General features: G+C 37.3%; 1 protein-coding gene across 7 annotated transcripts in view; it reads left to right on the top strand.

Moving 5' to 3' along the window:
* Positions 1-17042, top strand: part of Plch1 (phospholipase C eta 1) — a 277140-nt gene that overhangs the window by 244988 nt on the left and 15110 nt on the right. For all 7 annotated transcript variants that reach the window (XM_087186404.1, XM_087186398.1, XM_087186397.1 and 4 more), the window contains 5 exons: positions 494-565; positions 2665-2756; positions 6606-6703; positions 16559-16738; positions 16830-16937. In XM_087186404.1, the coding sequence (XP_087042530.1) occupies positions 494-565; positions 2665-2756; positions 6606-6703; positions 16559-16738; positions 16830-16937 (550 nt within the window). The remainder of the gene's footprint in view (positions 1-493; positions 566-2664; positions 2757-6605; positions 6704-16558; positions 16739-16829; positions 16938-17042) is intronic.

Genomic DNA, 17042 nt, shown 5'->3' with positions numbered 1-17042 from the left:
ATTCAACAAAATTGGCTCTTAATGACTTTTGGTCATTTCCCTCAAATTAAATCTCTTAATTTAGGGCTGGGGATTTAGCTCGGTGGTTTTGCCGCCTGCTATGCAGGCGAAAATACCCAAGTTCGATCCCCGGTACCCAAAAAAACAAAAAACAAAATAAATCTCTTAACTGAAAATGATTTATCTCCCTTAGTGCATTTAAAAACACATATCCTACATGGTGGATAGGCTGGTAAACAAGCACTGTGAGTGCCAGCAGAGCACAGCATTGCTCAGAGCCTGTGGCCCCAGCCTTGGGAAGTGGTGGGCAGTGGCTACATCCTGGCTGGGGCCAGGCATCCATCCAGTGTTCCTTCTTTTGCAGTAGACCCAAAAGGGTGGCAGAGGAAGAAGTGAGCAGGGCAAAGGGGAGGAAGTATCCCTCTGCCATCTCACCAGAGCTAAAGAAAATCAAAAGAAGGAAAATAGTTATATTTTTCCTTTTTTTATTCAGAATCCAGATGTGAAGGAAAGTGGAAAGAAATCACATGGACGATCGCTCATGACCAACTTTGGAAAACACAAGGTATGAATTAAGAGTGATAAATATGCAGAGTCGATAATCAGAATTTAAGGATTCTGAAGGGTAACAGAGGAACGTATGGTGACCTTGAAATAGCTAAAGATTTCTTAAGCAGAACCCTAGAAAAGGAAAAGACTGAAATTTAAACTACTTTAAAACTTAAAAACTTCTATTTATCCAAAATATTAAAAAGTAAATCACATACTAGGGAATAAAATTATTAAATACACTATCTAGGAAAGGATTTCTATACTGAATATGTAAATAGTTTCTCCAAATCCATAAAAAGACAAGCAATATAATTTCTAAAAAATGTACAAAAGGTTCAATGGGCACTTCACAAAAAGAGATGTCCAAATGGCTAAGGAGATGGGGCTCACCCTTCTCAGCCATCTGGGAAATGCACATTTCAGTGGTGATGTACACATCCACCACAAGTTAGTGCGGATGTTGAGCAATTTGAAGTCTCATCTCTGCTCATAAGTGTGCACATTTCCGAAAGCCCTGTGGCACACTGTTTCACAGGATATTCTAAGCTGTGCTATTTATCACAGCATAGCAGTTCCACTGTTCAGGTTATGTCAAAAGACAGAAACAAAAACCTTTATAGTGACATTATTTGTAATAATACTAATAGAAAATACTCCAAATGTCCGTCAACAGTCAAATAAATAAAATTGTGGTATAGTCACATAACAGCCATGAAAAAGAAAAAAAATTATACCTGTGTACATTTATAGGATGATCGTTATAATGTTGAACAAAAGAAACCAAGAAAGTGTATACAGTTTGACTCCACTTACATGAAATTTAAAACCAACCTCCCACAAATCTCCCACAGAAACTCCATAAGATAGATGTTACTTTTAGGGGAGAAAATAATAAAAGAATGGGAAGATCAGAGGGCTTCTAGGGGCCAGACTATATTCTGTCCTCTCATTTGACTATAATCTGTCTCCTCATTCATCGCTTAAAGAAAGTTGTCATTCTGTACACTTATGACTGGTGACCTAGTATAGATGTCTAAATATTTTCAATAAAAAAGTAAACATTTTACAAGAAATGAGTTATTGGATGATGAGCTTTACATTATGTGTGAGGTTTTTGTGATACCATTTCTTCTATTGTAAGGAATGTTGTGTCTGGAATTTTCTGCTGATCAGGGTAATAACTTATAAATAGGCTGGGCAAGTTAATGATGACAATAAATAATTGAAAACAAGCAAAATATTTACCCAAAGAACTGCTTAAGTAAGCCATGATTATCTGAGTAATGGGCAACCATTGAAAGATGATCTATCTGAAGATCACAACATACAAAACATTAAAAGAAAAAGTGAGGTGAAATGAATTTTATGGTAGAATAACCATGATGTGATGTGTCAGAATTATATGTACAGAAATTACATCATCATTTCTCCAAATGGTATCTGTCACATTGGTAATTCATTTTTTATATTTTATAATAAAAAATGAACTTTAAAAAGACAGATTTATGGGCTGGGTATGTAGCTCAGTGGTAGAGTGATTACTTAGCATGCACAAGGGCCTGGGCTCAATCCTCAGCACTGTAAAAAAAGATAGATTTATTATTGTGTTACCTCAAATTACTAGGTACAGATTGGGTATCTTTTCTGAAATGCTTGGAGCTAGAAATGTTTTGATTTTTTTAAAATTTTGGGATATTTACATATACATAATAAGATATTTTGGGGTGAGACCCAAGTCTAAATATGAAATTCATACATAACCTTAAGGTAATTTTATGCCATAATTTTAGAGTGTCTGTGTTCAGGCTATGACATGTCACATAGGGTCGGATGTGGATTTTTCCACTTGTAGTGTCATGTTGGGGCTTAGAAATCAGTTTCTGGGCATGAAACCTTAAATTTTGCTATTAATATTTTAATAAAAGTAAGGCCATAAACATCTTTGTTATTTAATGGTAAAGCAAGCTGCAATATTTGGTCAAATTTTTCCCCTCCACATTATTAGTCCAGTGTGTGTATGTGTGTGTATTTTAAAACCCAGTTTGTTCTCTGTATGCTGTGGGTATACCTGATATGATGAGTTCATTACATTTACTGTGATTTTTCCTGCAGAAAACCACAAAATCACGGTCTAAATCCTACAGTATTGATGATGAGGAAGACACACAGCAGAATCCTGGCAAGGAAGGTGGCCAGCTATACAGGTGAGAGAGCATCTCTGGTTCTTGTTCAGATTCCCCTGACCTTTCCATTCCTGTCATTGTGGCTGTGTTTTAGTTGTGTAGATCACAAGGTAAGGTCCCCAAGTAAAACTTGAAGTTTAGCTATGAAACAGTGTAGGTAGGGAATTTGGCACAGTGCCTAGCACATAATGAGACACTTCATAAAGGCTAGCTGTAGCAGTTGCCAAATAAAACATATCTTCAGAGAAGAGAGAGAAGCCACATGAATGTAGAGAAGGCTGATAGAGGAGACTAAAGGGGAAAGATGGGTGCTAAGCACACATTAGGAGCCAGGGAATTGCAATCAGCCAGATTTCAAATTTTTGTCCCTCCACTTACTAACTTTAACATAGGACAAGTGAAGCTCCTGTTTTCTGTATATTCTTAGGGTCATTATAAGAATTAAAGGAGTTAAACTAATTAGCATAATGAGCTCAAAATAAGTGCTCAAAAACGTATTTTATTGTCAGCAGTATTTGTGATGATTTGCAAAAATGAGAAGGGGACCAAGAGAAAGAGGGAGAGGAGAAGGGAGAGGAAGGAGCAGTAAAAAGAATTAAGATGTGTTATGTCCAAAAACCAACTCCCCATGGTGAATGCAGTCATTTATGTATAGCAAACATGTACTAATATAAATAAATAAATAAATAAATAAATAGAAAAGGACCACCATTTTCAGAGCTTAAATTGTTCTTTTTGTTTTTTGTTTTTTTGGTACCGGGGATTGAACTCAGGTCCTTGCGCTTGCACAGCAGGCAGCGAAACCACTGAGCTAAATCCCCAGCCCAGTTCAGAGCTTAAATTGTGATACATGATCTGATACAGGATTTTCAGGCATTTTTATACTATAAATCTCACAAAGAAATGTAAATTACATCTTAGCTAGACACACACACACACACACACACACACTCCTCTATGCCTTTATTGAATGATAGAATTAAATGAAATTTGAAGAATAGGTGCTCTGTAGGAATTAAACTTTAGTGTTCAGTTAGAACACTAAATTCAACTCCAACAGGATATTTACATGTAAAATAGTAACTAGTTAATAAGAGCAGAGCAGACATATGTGAATGTACCTTTAGTTACAATAAAGGATAAATATAATCATCTTCAAGAAGACTACCACTATAAATGTTGTTAAGCAGAATATGAAAAAGGCCTAATTTTGACATATTCAAATGAGACATCACTGCAGGTATGACATGAAATCATGTTGCATGCTGCTCTTGAATCAATTGTAGATTTTCCAAAGTAGCTATTGGAGCCTGAACATCTATGATGATGTCCTTTGGGACTTCACTAACTTAGTCTACTCCTAGGATGATGGCTAAAAAAAAGCTAATTTCATGCAGAATTTTTCTGTAACATGGAATGACTTGGAATTTTACTTATAATTTCTTTCTTTTTTTGGTACTGGGGGGTCAAACTCGGGTCCTTGTGCTTGTGAGGCAGGCGGCAGAACCACTGAGCTAAATCCCTGGCCCTTACTTATAATTTCTAAGCATAACTTCACATTGATTTGTAATTAGTAGCCTTCACAAAACTGGATTCTCACCAATGGCTATAGAACTTCTTACTTACATGATAAAGAATGAACATGCATTCTTTCTTCCCATTGATGTTTCCTTGTTTATTATGGTACTGGGAATTAAACCAAGGGCCTTTTCACTGAGGTATATCTCCAGCCCTTTTTTATTTAACATTTTGTTTTTATTTGGTACCAGGGATCAAACTTGGGTCCTTGTGCTTGCACAGCAGGCGGTGAAACCACTGAGATAAATCCCTGGCCCTATTTTTCATTTTAATACAAAGTTTTGCTATGTTGCCCAGGCTGGGCTTGAACTTGCAGTTGCCCTGCCTCAGGCTCCCAGAGTTCTGGGATTGCAGGCATGCACCATCATATTTGGTTTCCTACTGATTTTTATTCCTGTCTATATTCATGCCTCCTTTCTTAGCAAAATGAACTGTTGGTACATTTTGTCCTTAGTTCTTTTATGGACGTATGTAAGCACCATTACGGTGGGGATTTTGCCTAATTTGTTCAGTGTTTTATCTCCAATATGTACTCATGTTTTCATTGAGTACATAAAATCTCTATTACCACTATCTAATTCCAGAACACTTTCATCACCTTTAGAAGAAAATTAGTACCCATTAGCAATCACTTTTTATCCTCTTCTCCCTTAGTCTCTGGCAACCACTAGTGTACATTCTCTCTCTGTAGATTTGCCAGTGTCTTCTTTCACTTACTACAAGGCTCTCAAGATTCATCCATGTTGCATTTATCAGCACTTCATTTCCTTGTATTGCCAAATAATCCAGTGTATGGATATATTGCATTTTATATATCCGTTCATTGGTTGAAGGACATTTAGGTTGTTTTCAGTTTTGGGCTATTAAGAACAATGCTGCTATGAACATTCTTGTGTGAATTTTTATGTGGATGTACATTTTTATTTCTCTTGGGTATATTGAAGTAGAATTGCTGAGAAGCAAGATAACTTTTAAGTTTTTGAGAAACTGCCAAATTATTTTTCAGAGCAGGTGTACCATTTTATACTTTCCAGTAATATATGAGGATTCCAATTGCTCCTTATCCTTGATAATACTAGTTATTATCTGCTTTTCTGTTTGTAGCCATCCTAGAAGCATAGTATGGTATCCTATTGGAGTTTGGACTTGCATTCCCCTAATGACTAGTAATGTTGAGTGTCAGTCTTGTGCTTATTGGTCTTTGTGTTGGTATATCAGTAAGGAATGGAGTTTTAAAAAATTAGATATTCCCCTAGAGGAGAAAAGTGTGCATGTGAAGGAGGGTGATAGTCTGTGGAGGACTTTAATGTAATAAGGAGTAGTGGCAGAATTTGTAAGACTGTAGAGGAGAAATCCTAGGTATGGTTTGTATGAGAGAGAGAACATAGAAAATATCTGAGAAAGAAGTATTAAATAATGTAATCCTTGTTTTAAGAAAGTTGGGGAATACAGAAAAAGTGTAAAGAAGAAAATAAAAATACTTGTTGTTATGCTTTGGGTCTAGTTGTCTCCCCCCCCCCCCCCAAGCCTCATGCAAAGGAGGTAGGGCTTTTTCGGAGGTGGCTGGATCTAGAGTGTGTGACACTGGTATTGATTCATGGTGCAATGCTAGGCTCAAGGGCACTAGAATTAAGGATGTGAGTGCTACCCACCCTAAGTAGTCTGGATAAAATAAAAGAGGCAGGAAGATGGTGTTAAGGCCCCTTGTGACTTTTGCTGTCTTCTGCCGCCATGAACTGTTGCCCCTCTGCCACCCTCCCATGCAGACAGTTGATTTGGACTGAAACTTCTAAAACTGTGAGCTAAATAAACCTTTTCCCCTTTAACTTTGGGTGTCAGGTATTTTGTCTCAACAATGAGAGAAAAGTAACTAAGACATCTGTAATCACACCTTTAAAAGATAATCCCTGTGGAAATTTTGATATATTTCCTTTGGGTATATAATTCTTGTGATCCATAATGCAATGTTTCTATTTGTTTTTAGTGTAGGTTCTGCTCTGTGATGTTTCTCCCTAGTTGGGTAACAGTGGGAATCAAGCCCTTCACAATGGAATTTAAAAATGCCTGAGTGTAAGCTGTGACTCCTGGTGGAGCAACAACTAGGACTACACGAGTAGGATGACATGATGGAAAGAGTACTAAACTAGGAATCATCCTTGGGTCTGTTGTGACACTATTAAGTCCTAGGACAGATCATTTATTTGTTCTCTTAAATACAGAGGGTGGAATAACCAAAAGCTCAAACCTCTTCCAACTCTAAAATGTCACGAATCTTGGGTGTGTACTTTGCAGGTTGGGCCGCCGAAGGAAAACCATGAAGCTCTGCCGAGAGCTCTCGGATTTGGTTGTGTACACAAACTCTGTGGCAGCCCAGGACATTGTGGATGATGGTAAGGACTGAAGAGTTTTTTCTCTTGCTCTGAGTAAACATTCTTGACCTCTCTATGTCAATTGTTCATTAATTTTTTTGTTAATCTGATTATCACTGCACATTTCTGGAACTGTGTAGAATCCAAATGAGTGTCAGGAAAATGATTGCAGATACAATTCTTAGCACACATAGAGGGCTCTCTTGATCATGGTAGTTGTCTGATTGCCTGAAGGTCAGAGATATGTCCTACAAGGCTGAAGAGGATTTTATTATTATAAAAAGACAAATACATCAGAGCAATGTCTTACTCCAGTGCTTGAACTTGGAGACCTGTCCTGGCTTAATGACCAGTCACAGATGGCCTTTTTTCAAGTGTGAATGACCAGAAGAAAGAATAATTTAATTGGCTAAAACAGCACCCTGGAAAGCCTCATATTTTCTCATTGTAAGTTTTTACTTTGATTAAAGTAGTTTAATCCATGGATTAAAGTTTTAACAAAAAGAGCAGAAATTTCAGTACAATGACTCATTATTTTTCAACTATCTGTTGCTGCATTGAGCTGAGAAATTCTGGGCACAACTATTCTTATCCTCGATTTTCCTACTAGTTGCTCTTTTTCCCTTTGTCTTCTATTTCATTTAGTTACTGAATGCTTATTGAAATAATCTACCATCATGTGGTGCTTCAACCTCATTTTAATTTTAGTAGAAGTGAAATTAAACAGAATCTCCAAGTTTCTCAGCATATCTTAGCGACAAGAAACAACAGTGTGGTGAGTCATGTGTCCTCGCAAACATTCAGGACTCTGCTCAGATCTTTATCCTCTGCCACAGTCCACAAGTGAATCTTTTTCTAATTGCAGACAGATTTCCTTTATTCCCCTTGGTGTTAATTTCTTCTTCAAATAGTGATAATTATACAAAATTTCAGTTAATTTTACATGTGAAAATATGAGAAACCTTAAAATTCTCAGCAGTTATATTTTTATAATTACTGTCCACAACTCAAAAATAAACTTAGTGAGTGGCTGAATGAAGTTAAAGATAGATTAAGTGTAAAGAATGAAGATTTTCCAATACATACCATTCGGTACTATAAACCCATTAGTTTAAGGGAAAATAATCTTGATTATTGTTTAACTCTTAAACTTAAACTTCAGTTGTAATGAATACATAGCTTTTCCTTAAGCAGTTCAACTTAACTCTATTAAAATACTAAGTCATAAGTGCTTAATAAACAATATCATTTTAATGATGCTGTGGTATGCATATTTATGTGGACAGAAAAGCATTGCACTGATAATAGAGCTACTTTATCCAAATTTGGCTTGTCAAAAAGTCTATATTATCTCTATATTACGTTCAAGGCATTCCTAATTAAAATCTTGAAATAAGTTCAATTTTAGTTTTCTTGAGAAACATCATTTCTTTTTCTTCTTTTGTATTTATCACTGTTTCAAGTACCAGCTCAGGAGCAGCATTATGACTCATTTGGGCAACTCTTTTTTTGGGGAGCAATACTGGTGATAAACCCCAAAACCTTCACACTGAGCTACCCCTCCACCCCTTTTTTGTTGTGAGATAGGGTCTTGCTAAGTCATTAAATCGCCCAGGTTGGGCTTGAAGTTTCAGGCCTCCTCCCTCAGCCTCTCAGAGTGCTGGGATAACAGGACCACACCACCATTTAATATCTCAGGGTGTATAACTCTGAGGATAGGAGGTACCCTGAGAGATTGACTGTGTGCTAATAAACACGTCCAGTGTAGATATGCTTCAGGCCCAGTTGGTTCAGCAAGATTATAGTTCAACACCTTGATTTCGTGGACCATATATCTTCAGACAAACTCAGTTTGCTAGAGTTTGAATGAGAATGAAGTTCTAGTCATGTTTGGATCTTCATGTTGGCTGGTCTTTTCCAACAGGTTCAGAGGACGTAAGGTGATTATTTTGAGGATAGGATATGGTTGTTTGGTGAAGCAGTTCAATGATAGGGGCATTGTTACTATCATTCAAAAGGTAGGATTTCAAGAAAAGAGTGGAATAATTAAGTGTTTGAAGACTCCATTGTGATCATCGTGATCCCTAAACTTGCAGCTTCCTTGACAGCAGTGCAGGCTTCTTGTACTAAGACCTCTCATTTCCCCCATATTTATAAGCCTTATTAGGTGAATGGATGATGGTAATTGTTTCTGAAACTTTATTTCTTTTTTTTCCCCCTTAAATTCTTTTATTGGTACATTTTAGGTATATAATACATTTACATTTATCACTGGGTGCTTGTACCTGTACATGATGTATCTTGGTTCTTATTTTTTCCCCATTACCTGTGCGCCCTTCACCCCCTCCACCCTTCCTTATTTACATAGACTTCATTTCCATTTTTTTTTCTTTTCTCATAATATTTCCTTTCCCTTCTTTCCTTTACCCTTCCCCTCCCACCACCCCTACCCCTTTGGACCTTTTCCTATTTCAAGTTATCAGTTATTCATTTTAATCATTTTAACCCTTATTTACACATTCAGTTTCTCACACTAGAGAAACTTGTCGGTATTTACACATGTGTGTCCTATTCATTTTATTTAAGAGTATGGCCTCAATATGCATCCATTTAGCTATAAATGTCTCTAGTTTCTCATTCTGTATGGCCGAGTAGTACTCCATTTTATTAAAAAACCACATCTTCTTTATCCAGTTTCCAGTTGATGGGCACTTGGGCTGTTTCCAAGCTTTAGCTATTACAAACTGTGCAGCTGTAAACATGGGTGCACATATATCACTGTGGTATGATTCTTTTAATTCTTTTGGGAAGATCCCCAGCAGGGGAATAGCTGGGTCCAATGGAACCTCTAGCCCTAGTTCTTTGAAGTATCTGCATACTGATTTCCACAGTGGTTGCACCAGTCTACACTCCCGCCAGCAGTGGAGCAGCATTCCTCTTTCCCCACAGCCCTGCCAGCATTTGTTATTGGTTGATTTCTTGTTAGCAGCCATTCTTTCTGGAGTGAGGTGGAATCTCAGTGTTGTTTTCATCTGCATCTCTTGAATGACCAGTGATGTTGAACATTTTTTCATGTGTTTATTTGCTGTTTCTACTTCTTTGTCTGAGAAATGTCTGTTCATTTCAGATGCACATTTTTGAATTGGGTCTTTGAATTTGGGGGGATCTGATTTTTTCAGTTCTTTATATATTCTGGATAGTAGTCCTTTATCTAAGGCACAGCTACTAAAAAAATTTTCCCACATAGTAGGTTGTCTCTTAGCTCAGTTGGTGGTTTCTCTTGCAGTGCAGAAACTTTTTAATAAGATGAGATCCCAGTTGTTAATTCTTTGTGCTAGTTCCCGTGCTACTGAGGTTTTGTTCATCAAGCCTTTTCCTATGCTAATGTCTTCAAGAGTTCTACTAACTTATCTTCCAGCAAGTTTAGTGTTTGTGTGTTTCTACTTAGATCTTTAATCCACTTGGATCTTAGTTTAGTGCATGGTAATAGGTATGAATCTAGTTTTAATCTTTGGCAGGTTGAAATCCAGTTTTTTTAACACCATTTATTAAATAGGCTATCTTTCCTCCAGTGAGGGTGGTTGGCTCCTTTGTCAAAGATGAGGTGGCTGAGTATGTCTGGAGTTATTTCTACATCTTCTAATCTATTCCACTGATCCTCAGGTCTGTTTCTTTGCCAGTACCATGCTGTTTTTACCACAGTAGCTTTGTTGGGGATTGTGATACCCCCAGCCATGTCTCTGTTGCCTAGAATTGCTTGTGCTAGTCTAGATCTCTTCTGGTTCCAAATGAAGTTTTGCATTGTTTTTTCTAGTTCTGTGAAGTATATTGTTGGAATTTCAATCATCGTTGCATTAAATCTATATAGCAGTTTTGGAAGTATGGCCATTTTCACTATATTGGTTCTTCCTACCCAGGAACAAGGGATGTCTTTCCATTTTCTTATATCCTCCTCAGTCTCCTTTTTCAGAGTGCTGTAGTTTTCATTGTAGAGGTCTTTTGCTTCCTTTGTTAGGTTGATTCCTAGATATTTCTTTTTTTTGGATGCTATTGTAAAAGGGATTGTTTCCCTAATTTCTCTCTCAGTGAGTCTGTTATTTGTGTATAAGCAGGCTATTGTTTTTTGAGTGTTGACCTTATATCCAGCTACTCTATTTAATCTGTCAATTAAGTCTAGAAGTCTTTTGGCCGAGTTTTTTGGGTCTTCTATGTAAAGTATCATAACATCATCAAATAATGACAGTTTAACTTCTTCCTTTTCTATCTTTATTCCTTTTGTTTCTTTCTCTTTTCTAATTGCTGTGGCTAATGTTTCCAGAACTATATTGAACAGGAGTGATGATAGTGGGCATTCTTGTCTTGTTCCTGATTTTAGCATGAAAGTGTTCAGTTTTTGACTATTTAATATGATGTTGGCTGTTGGGTTTTCATAGATAGCCTTAATCAGGTTGATATAAAGACCTTCTATTCCAAATTTCTGTAGGGTTTTTATCATGAATGGGTGCTTTTTCTGCATGTATTGAGATGATCATATGGTTTTTGTCCTTCATTCTGTTAATATAATGTATTACATTTATTGATTTACATATGTTGAACCATCCTTGCATCCCTAGGATAAATCTGACTTGGTCAGGGTATATGATCTTCTTGATGACCCTCTGTATTCTGTTTGTCAGTATCTTGTTGAGGATTTTTGCATCGATGTTCATTAGGGAGATTGGCCTGTCAGTTGGGTCTTTCCCTGGTTTTGGAATCAAAGTAACACTTGCTTCCAGGAATGAATTTGGAAGCCTTGCTTCCCTTTTAATTTCCTCGATGAGTTTAAAGAGTAATGGCAATAGTTCTTCTTTAAATGTCTTATAGAATTCAGCAGTGAAGCCATCAGGACCTGGGCTATTCTTTGTTGGTAAATTTTTTGTTACATTTTCAGTTTCACTCATTGTAATTGGGGTGTTTAGAATTTGCATATCTTCTTCATTTAACTTTTGCAATTCGTATGTATCTAGGAATCTGTCCATTTCTTCTGTGTTTTCCAATTTTTAGAGTACAGGTTCTCCAAGTAGGTATTGATGATCCTCTGGATTTCTGCTGGGTCTGTTGTGATTTCACCTTTTTCATTCTTAAATGCATGGATTTGAGCCTTTTCTTTCCTTTTTTTTGAAAAGGTTGGCTAAAGGTTTATTGATTTTATTTATTCTTTCAAAAAACCAACTCTTTGATTCATTGATTTTTTTTGTATCGTTCTCTTAGTCTCCATTGCATTGATTTCTGCTCTGATCTTTATAATTTCCTCTCTTATACAAGCTTTGGGTTTGTTATGCTCTTCTTTTTATAGAAGCTTGAGGTTCTGCATTAGTTTATTTATTTGAGTTCTCTCTGTTTTCCTAATATGGGCATTCACTAGTATGAATTTCCTATGTAGAACTGCTTTCATTGTGTCCCATAGATTCCTGTATGTTGTACTGGCATTATCATTTACTTGTAGAAACTGTCTAATTTCTTCTTTAATTTCCTCTGTGACCTATTGGTTGTTCAGAAGGGTGTTATTCAGTTTCCATATGTTTGTGGGGGTTTTGTGGTTTCTTATGTTATTGATCTCCAATTTTTTTTCCTTTTTTTGGCACTGGGGATTGAACTCAGGACCTTAGGCTTGCAAGGCAGGCGCTGGAACCACTGAGCTAAATCCCTGGCTCTTGATCTCCAATTTTTTTGCACTATGGCCTGACAATATACAGGGGGCAACTTCAATTCTTTTACATATACTTAGACATGTCCTATGAGTTAACATGTGGTCTGTTTTGGAGAATGACCCATGTGCAGCTGAAAAGAATGGGTACTTTGATTTTGTGGGGTGGAACACTGAAAACATCTATTAAGTCCATTTGTTCAATAGCTTGGTTCAGTTCTAGAATTTTGTTAATTTTTTGTTGAGATGATCTGTCTATTTGTGATAGTTGGGTATTGAGGTCCCCCACTATAATTATATTAGTGCTTAATTGGTTTTTCATGTCCATTAATATTTGTTTTGTATAGTTGGGGGCATTTGTATTCGGTGCATTTATATTTATATGATTGTCATCTCTTCCTCTTGGATTGTTCCCTTCACAAGGATGTAGTGACCATCTTTGTTTTTCTGAATCAGTTTTGGTTTGAAATCTACTTTGTCTGCAAATGAGATTGCTACTCTTGCTTTTTTCTGGGGTCCTGTCACGTGGAGAGCTGTTTTCCATCCTTTTACTTTCAGTCTATGAGTTTCTTTTTGAGTTAGGTGTGTTTCTTGTATACAGCATATTGTTGGATTTTGCTTCTTAATCCATTCTGTCAGTCTGTTTCTTTTGACTGGTGAATTGAGGCCATTAACATTGATGGTTATAATTGATAGATACTGACTCATTCTTGTTATGATGTTTTATTTTTGTTGGCTCTTTTATTTCTTATTTTTCCCCCTTACCCTTTAGTTTCTTACCTTGCCTGGTGACTTCCCTCTGTTGAGCCTCATGGAGTTGTGACCTTCATTGGTTTTTTCTATGACATTGTTTAGAATTGCTTGGAGTGCTGGTTTGCTGTTCATGAAATTTCTCGGGTGTTCTTTGTCGTAGAAGTATCTAATTTCCCCATCTGTTTTGAAAGATAATTTTTCAGGATACAACAGTCTAGGTTGGAAGTTATTTTCTTTTAGGGCTTGAAATACTTCACTCCAGGCTCTCCTTGACTTGAGGGTTTGTGTTGAGAACTCTGCTGTGATTCTGATGGGCTTTCCTTTATAGGTGATTTGTTTCTTTTCTCTAAGTGCTTGTAGAATTTTGTTTTGTTGGTTTGCTGGGATCTTGACTATTATATGTCTAGGTGTAGATTTTTTCGATCATGGCTAGTTGGAGTTCTATATGCCTCACTTATCTGTGTCCAATTCTCTACCTCTCTCTGGGAAGTTTTCAACTATTACTTCTGTGAACAGTTTTTTTTTTTTTAATGTCAATTGTGCTTTCTCCCATTTTTTTTGTGGGCTCCTATCAGTCTTATGTTACTCTTCTTTGCATCATCTAGCAGCTGCTGGATTGATTTCTTGTGGTCCCTTACTATTTTTAAGAAACTTCTGTTTTCATGGTCTTTAACCACAATCCTGTCTTCTATATCTGATATTCTATCTTCAGATTCCCTTAATCTGCTGTGCATGCTTTCAGTGGAGTTTTTGATCTCCTGAATATCTGTTTGAATCTGTTTCATGGATTCCATTTCTTTCTTATGTTGGGCAATCATGGTTTCCATTTCTTCCTTATGCTGGGCATTCCTGGCTTCTAGCATGTTTCTGAGCTCATCTAATTTTTTTATCTGTTTCTGTTGTAGAGCCTCTAATCATGTCTTTCACTCTGCTCACCATCTCTGTAGTTATCTCAGAGATTATTTCTGCTTTGAATTTTTCTAGAGCCTCATTCATCTGTTTTGTTACTTCCTGTGCTATCAGTTCAGGGTGTTCAGGTGGTTGATTATCAGACTTTTCCACCTCATTTCCTCCAGAATTTACCCTCGGTGGGGTGGAAGTCTGAGTTTGTGCCTTGCTTAAATATCTTCTCATTTTTGTTTTTGGTGCTGTCCTTGGTTTAATTCCTGGGTTGATACTTTGAAATTGCTTATTGTATTTATCTTTGTTGCTTGTAATTAGAACCCTTATGTAATGATTACTTCTCAGAGGTGTCTTTCAGATATAGCTGGTCTTTAGGTTTTGAATCTCTAATAACTCTGAGGCCATCTCATTTTCATTATACCAGGAAGGACCACTGACTAGATCAATCACAACACCTTAGCCCAAGTGATACAGTCAGCAACACTATAGCATCAAGTACATCTTAGAAAATGACAATTTGTGGTAGTTGTTAATCTATCACCTTTAACTATGTGAATTATATCAAAATCAAGAACCACCCCCCAACATATGTTTATAGTGAGTAAACTCTTCAATATAGCAACTTTACCCTTCAGGATGGGGAGTTAGAAGGAGTTGGGGAGGGAGTGATAGATAAGTAGAAGGATAGGGGAAGGTTAGCAGTGTGGCTAGAGGTCACAGGCGAGAGTAGGAAAAAGAGAATAAAAGAAAAATAAAGAAGAAATCTGAATTAGGGCCAGAACAGGAACAAAAAGGGAGATGAAGAACAATGTGGGACAGCAAGAGAGTGAGTGAGAGAGAGAAAGGAAAGAGAAAAGAAAGAAAAAAAGAAGAGAAAAATAAAAAATTGAAAAGAGTAGGAAAAAAATTAAAAATAAGAGCAAAAAAAGCCCCCAATAATAATAATTTTGGAAATAAAAATTAAAAATGAAGATGAAAGTCCTCCTTCAGGGTATGTCTCTGCTGTCACAATCGACAATGTGGGCAGCAGTGTGCAGATATAAGTCAGTGAGTCTCAGCAAGCCAGTCACAGACCAGTGGAATTCAGGCAGATTTCTGGTGCCAAGTCCCAAGTTGAGCTCCCTGTCCTCCTGCAGGGTTGAACTCTGCAAGGTTGTACTGCAGGTTCCAGGTGCCCTTCCCCTGAAGATAGTCCAGGTTCTGATGGGAGGTGATGATCCCTCCAACTTACCCAGTACAGTGGTCTGGTGTCCCCTGTGTCTTTGTAGTGTGGAACCAGGTAGCGGTACAGCCAGGAGGCCAGAGGCGGTGGTGGGGGTTGGGGGGTGTCCTGCAGGCCATGGGCATGGCCAGTACCGAGGGGTTCTCACCTTCTGGCTGGTCCTAGCTGGTGTGCTTGGTGCGAGCTGGCTGGAGCGGGGCTCCCGGTGACCCCGGACCTCTCTCTCCTGCGGGCTAAGTGGATTGTCGCAGTCATTTTGTTTCTTTTTAATGTTCTTTTAAACATATTTTCTCCTTTGTTATTCCTTTCTCCTGGAAGATTTTGATTGGTTCCATAATTCTTTTCAAATCAACTTTAAAACTCAATTTTTTTTCTAAGTAGTCTTTCCCCTTTATTTTCTTAGAGTCCAAAGTTATCAGTTAATATGTGTTTCACAGATGTGCTTTTTAAATGAATGTTTTCAATGGATGTCTTTCTGCTATCAGGAATCTTATAGATATACTTTTATTTATCAATGGTTGTCTATAGTTTTGGTAAAGATACTCTTGAGTTATGTACCTAGAAAACAATTGTTCTACTCACCCTCTTCATGCTAACCAGATAGACACAAATTAGTGAAATGATTGAATTCAGGGGAGAATATGGGAGCCAGAAATGAGCAGGTATCTTAGCAAATACACAGTTGTGATTTGATCTCAACCTGGCAAAACATTCTAAGAATGGACTTTTATGGTTCTTTCTTGGTCAGAAGTTATCTCTACCTTGGTTTGTTAAACTGAATTAAATTTCATCTAAAACTACCTTGATGTATATTTTAAGTTTGGTTTAAACTAAAGATTTCTTGTACATAGTAAACTGCAACCAGACATGATGCATAAAACAGAGATAATGTACTTTTGTAAAAAGTACCAAGTAGTTGAATCTTAACCAATAACAAGCGGCCAATTCTTCAAGCCAAGTTCAAGTAACATAAGAGCTATAACCAACTGGGCTATCTCTACTTTTTGTTTTCTGAATGTTTATTTCTTTTCTGGCTGTGACAGTAACCTGCCCATGTGGTGAGATGGAGACACTCTGAATCTGTTCTGACTCTGGGAGTGGCCTGATTTGTGAATTGTTTCTTGCTTGGTTAAACTCTGTTCAATTTAATGTGTCTAAAGTTTTTCTTTGACAGGTTGAACATACCCTTTCATTCTGCTTTTTGCTGTTGTTATTTAGTGCTATGGCATCACACAGTCTTTTGTGAGAGGTGTTTTCTTTGCTACTTTGCTATAGTTCTCACTTTCCCTTTTTCTTTATTACAAACTGCCAGGAACCACAGGAAATGTGTTATCCTTCAGTGAAACAAGAGCACATCAGGTGGTTCAGCAGAAATCAGAGCAATTCATGATTTATAACCAAAAGCAGCTCACAAGGATTTACCCCTCTGCCTACCGCATAGATTCCAGTAACTTCAACCCTCTGCCCTACTGGAATGCAGGTTGCCAGCTTGGTGCGTAAGCCTCTGAAAACAGTGGTTCTCTGTATGTTCTGACTCTGCTTTGCCATCCTGCCTAATTCTCTCAAACTTTCAACTTGGACAGTGGCACTGAACTATCAGTCTGAAGGGCGAATGATGCAATTAAATCGAGCCAAATTCAGGACAAATGGCAATTGTGGCTACGTCCTCAAGCCCCAGCAAATGTGCAAAGGTATGTGTTAGTTTCATAGTCATCTCTCTACAGTAGTTCATGGGATGAACTCTATCCAAAGATATCTTAGTGATATCCCAGTGCTTTGCAGCATAATTTTAAAAT

The sequence above is a fragment of the Heterocephalus glaber genome, unplaced genomic scaffold (genome assembly GCF_053883595.1).
Source record: "Heterocephalus glaber isolate CG9 unplaced genomic scaffold, H.glaber_assembly_v1.0 deba00001504, whole genome shotgun sequence".
Classification (NCBI taxonomy): domain Eukaryota; kingdom Metazoa; phylum Chordata; class Mammalia; order Rodentia; family Bathyergidae; genus Heterocephalus; species Heterocephalus glaber.
The sequence above is the reverse complement of the archived record's forward strand: the minus strand, read 5'-3'. Positions and strand labels throughout refer to the sequence as shown.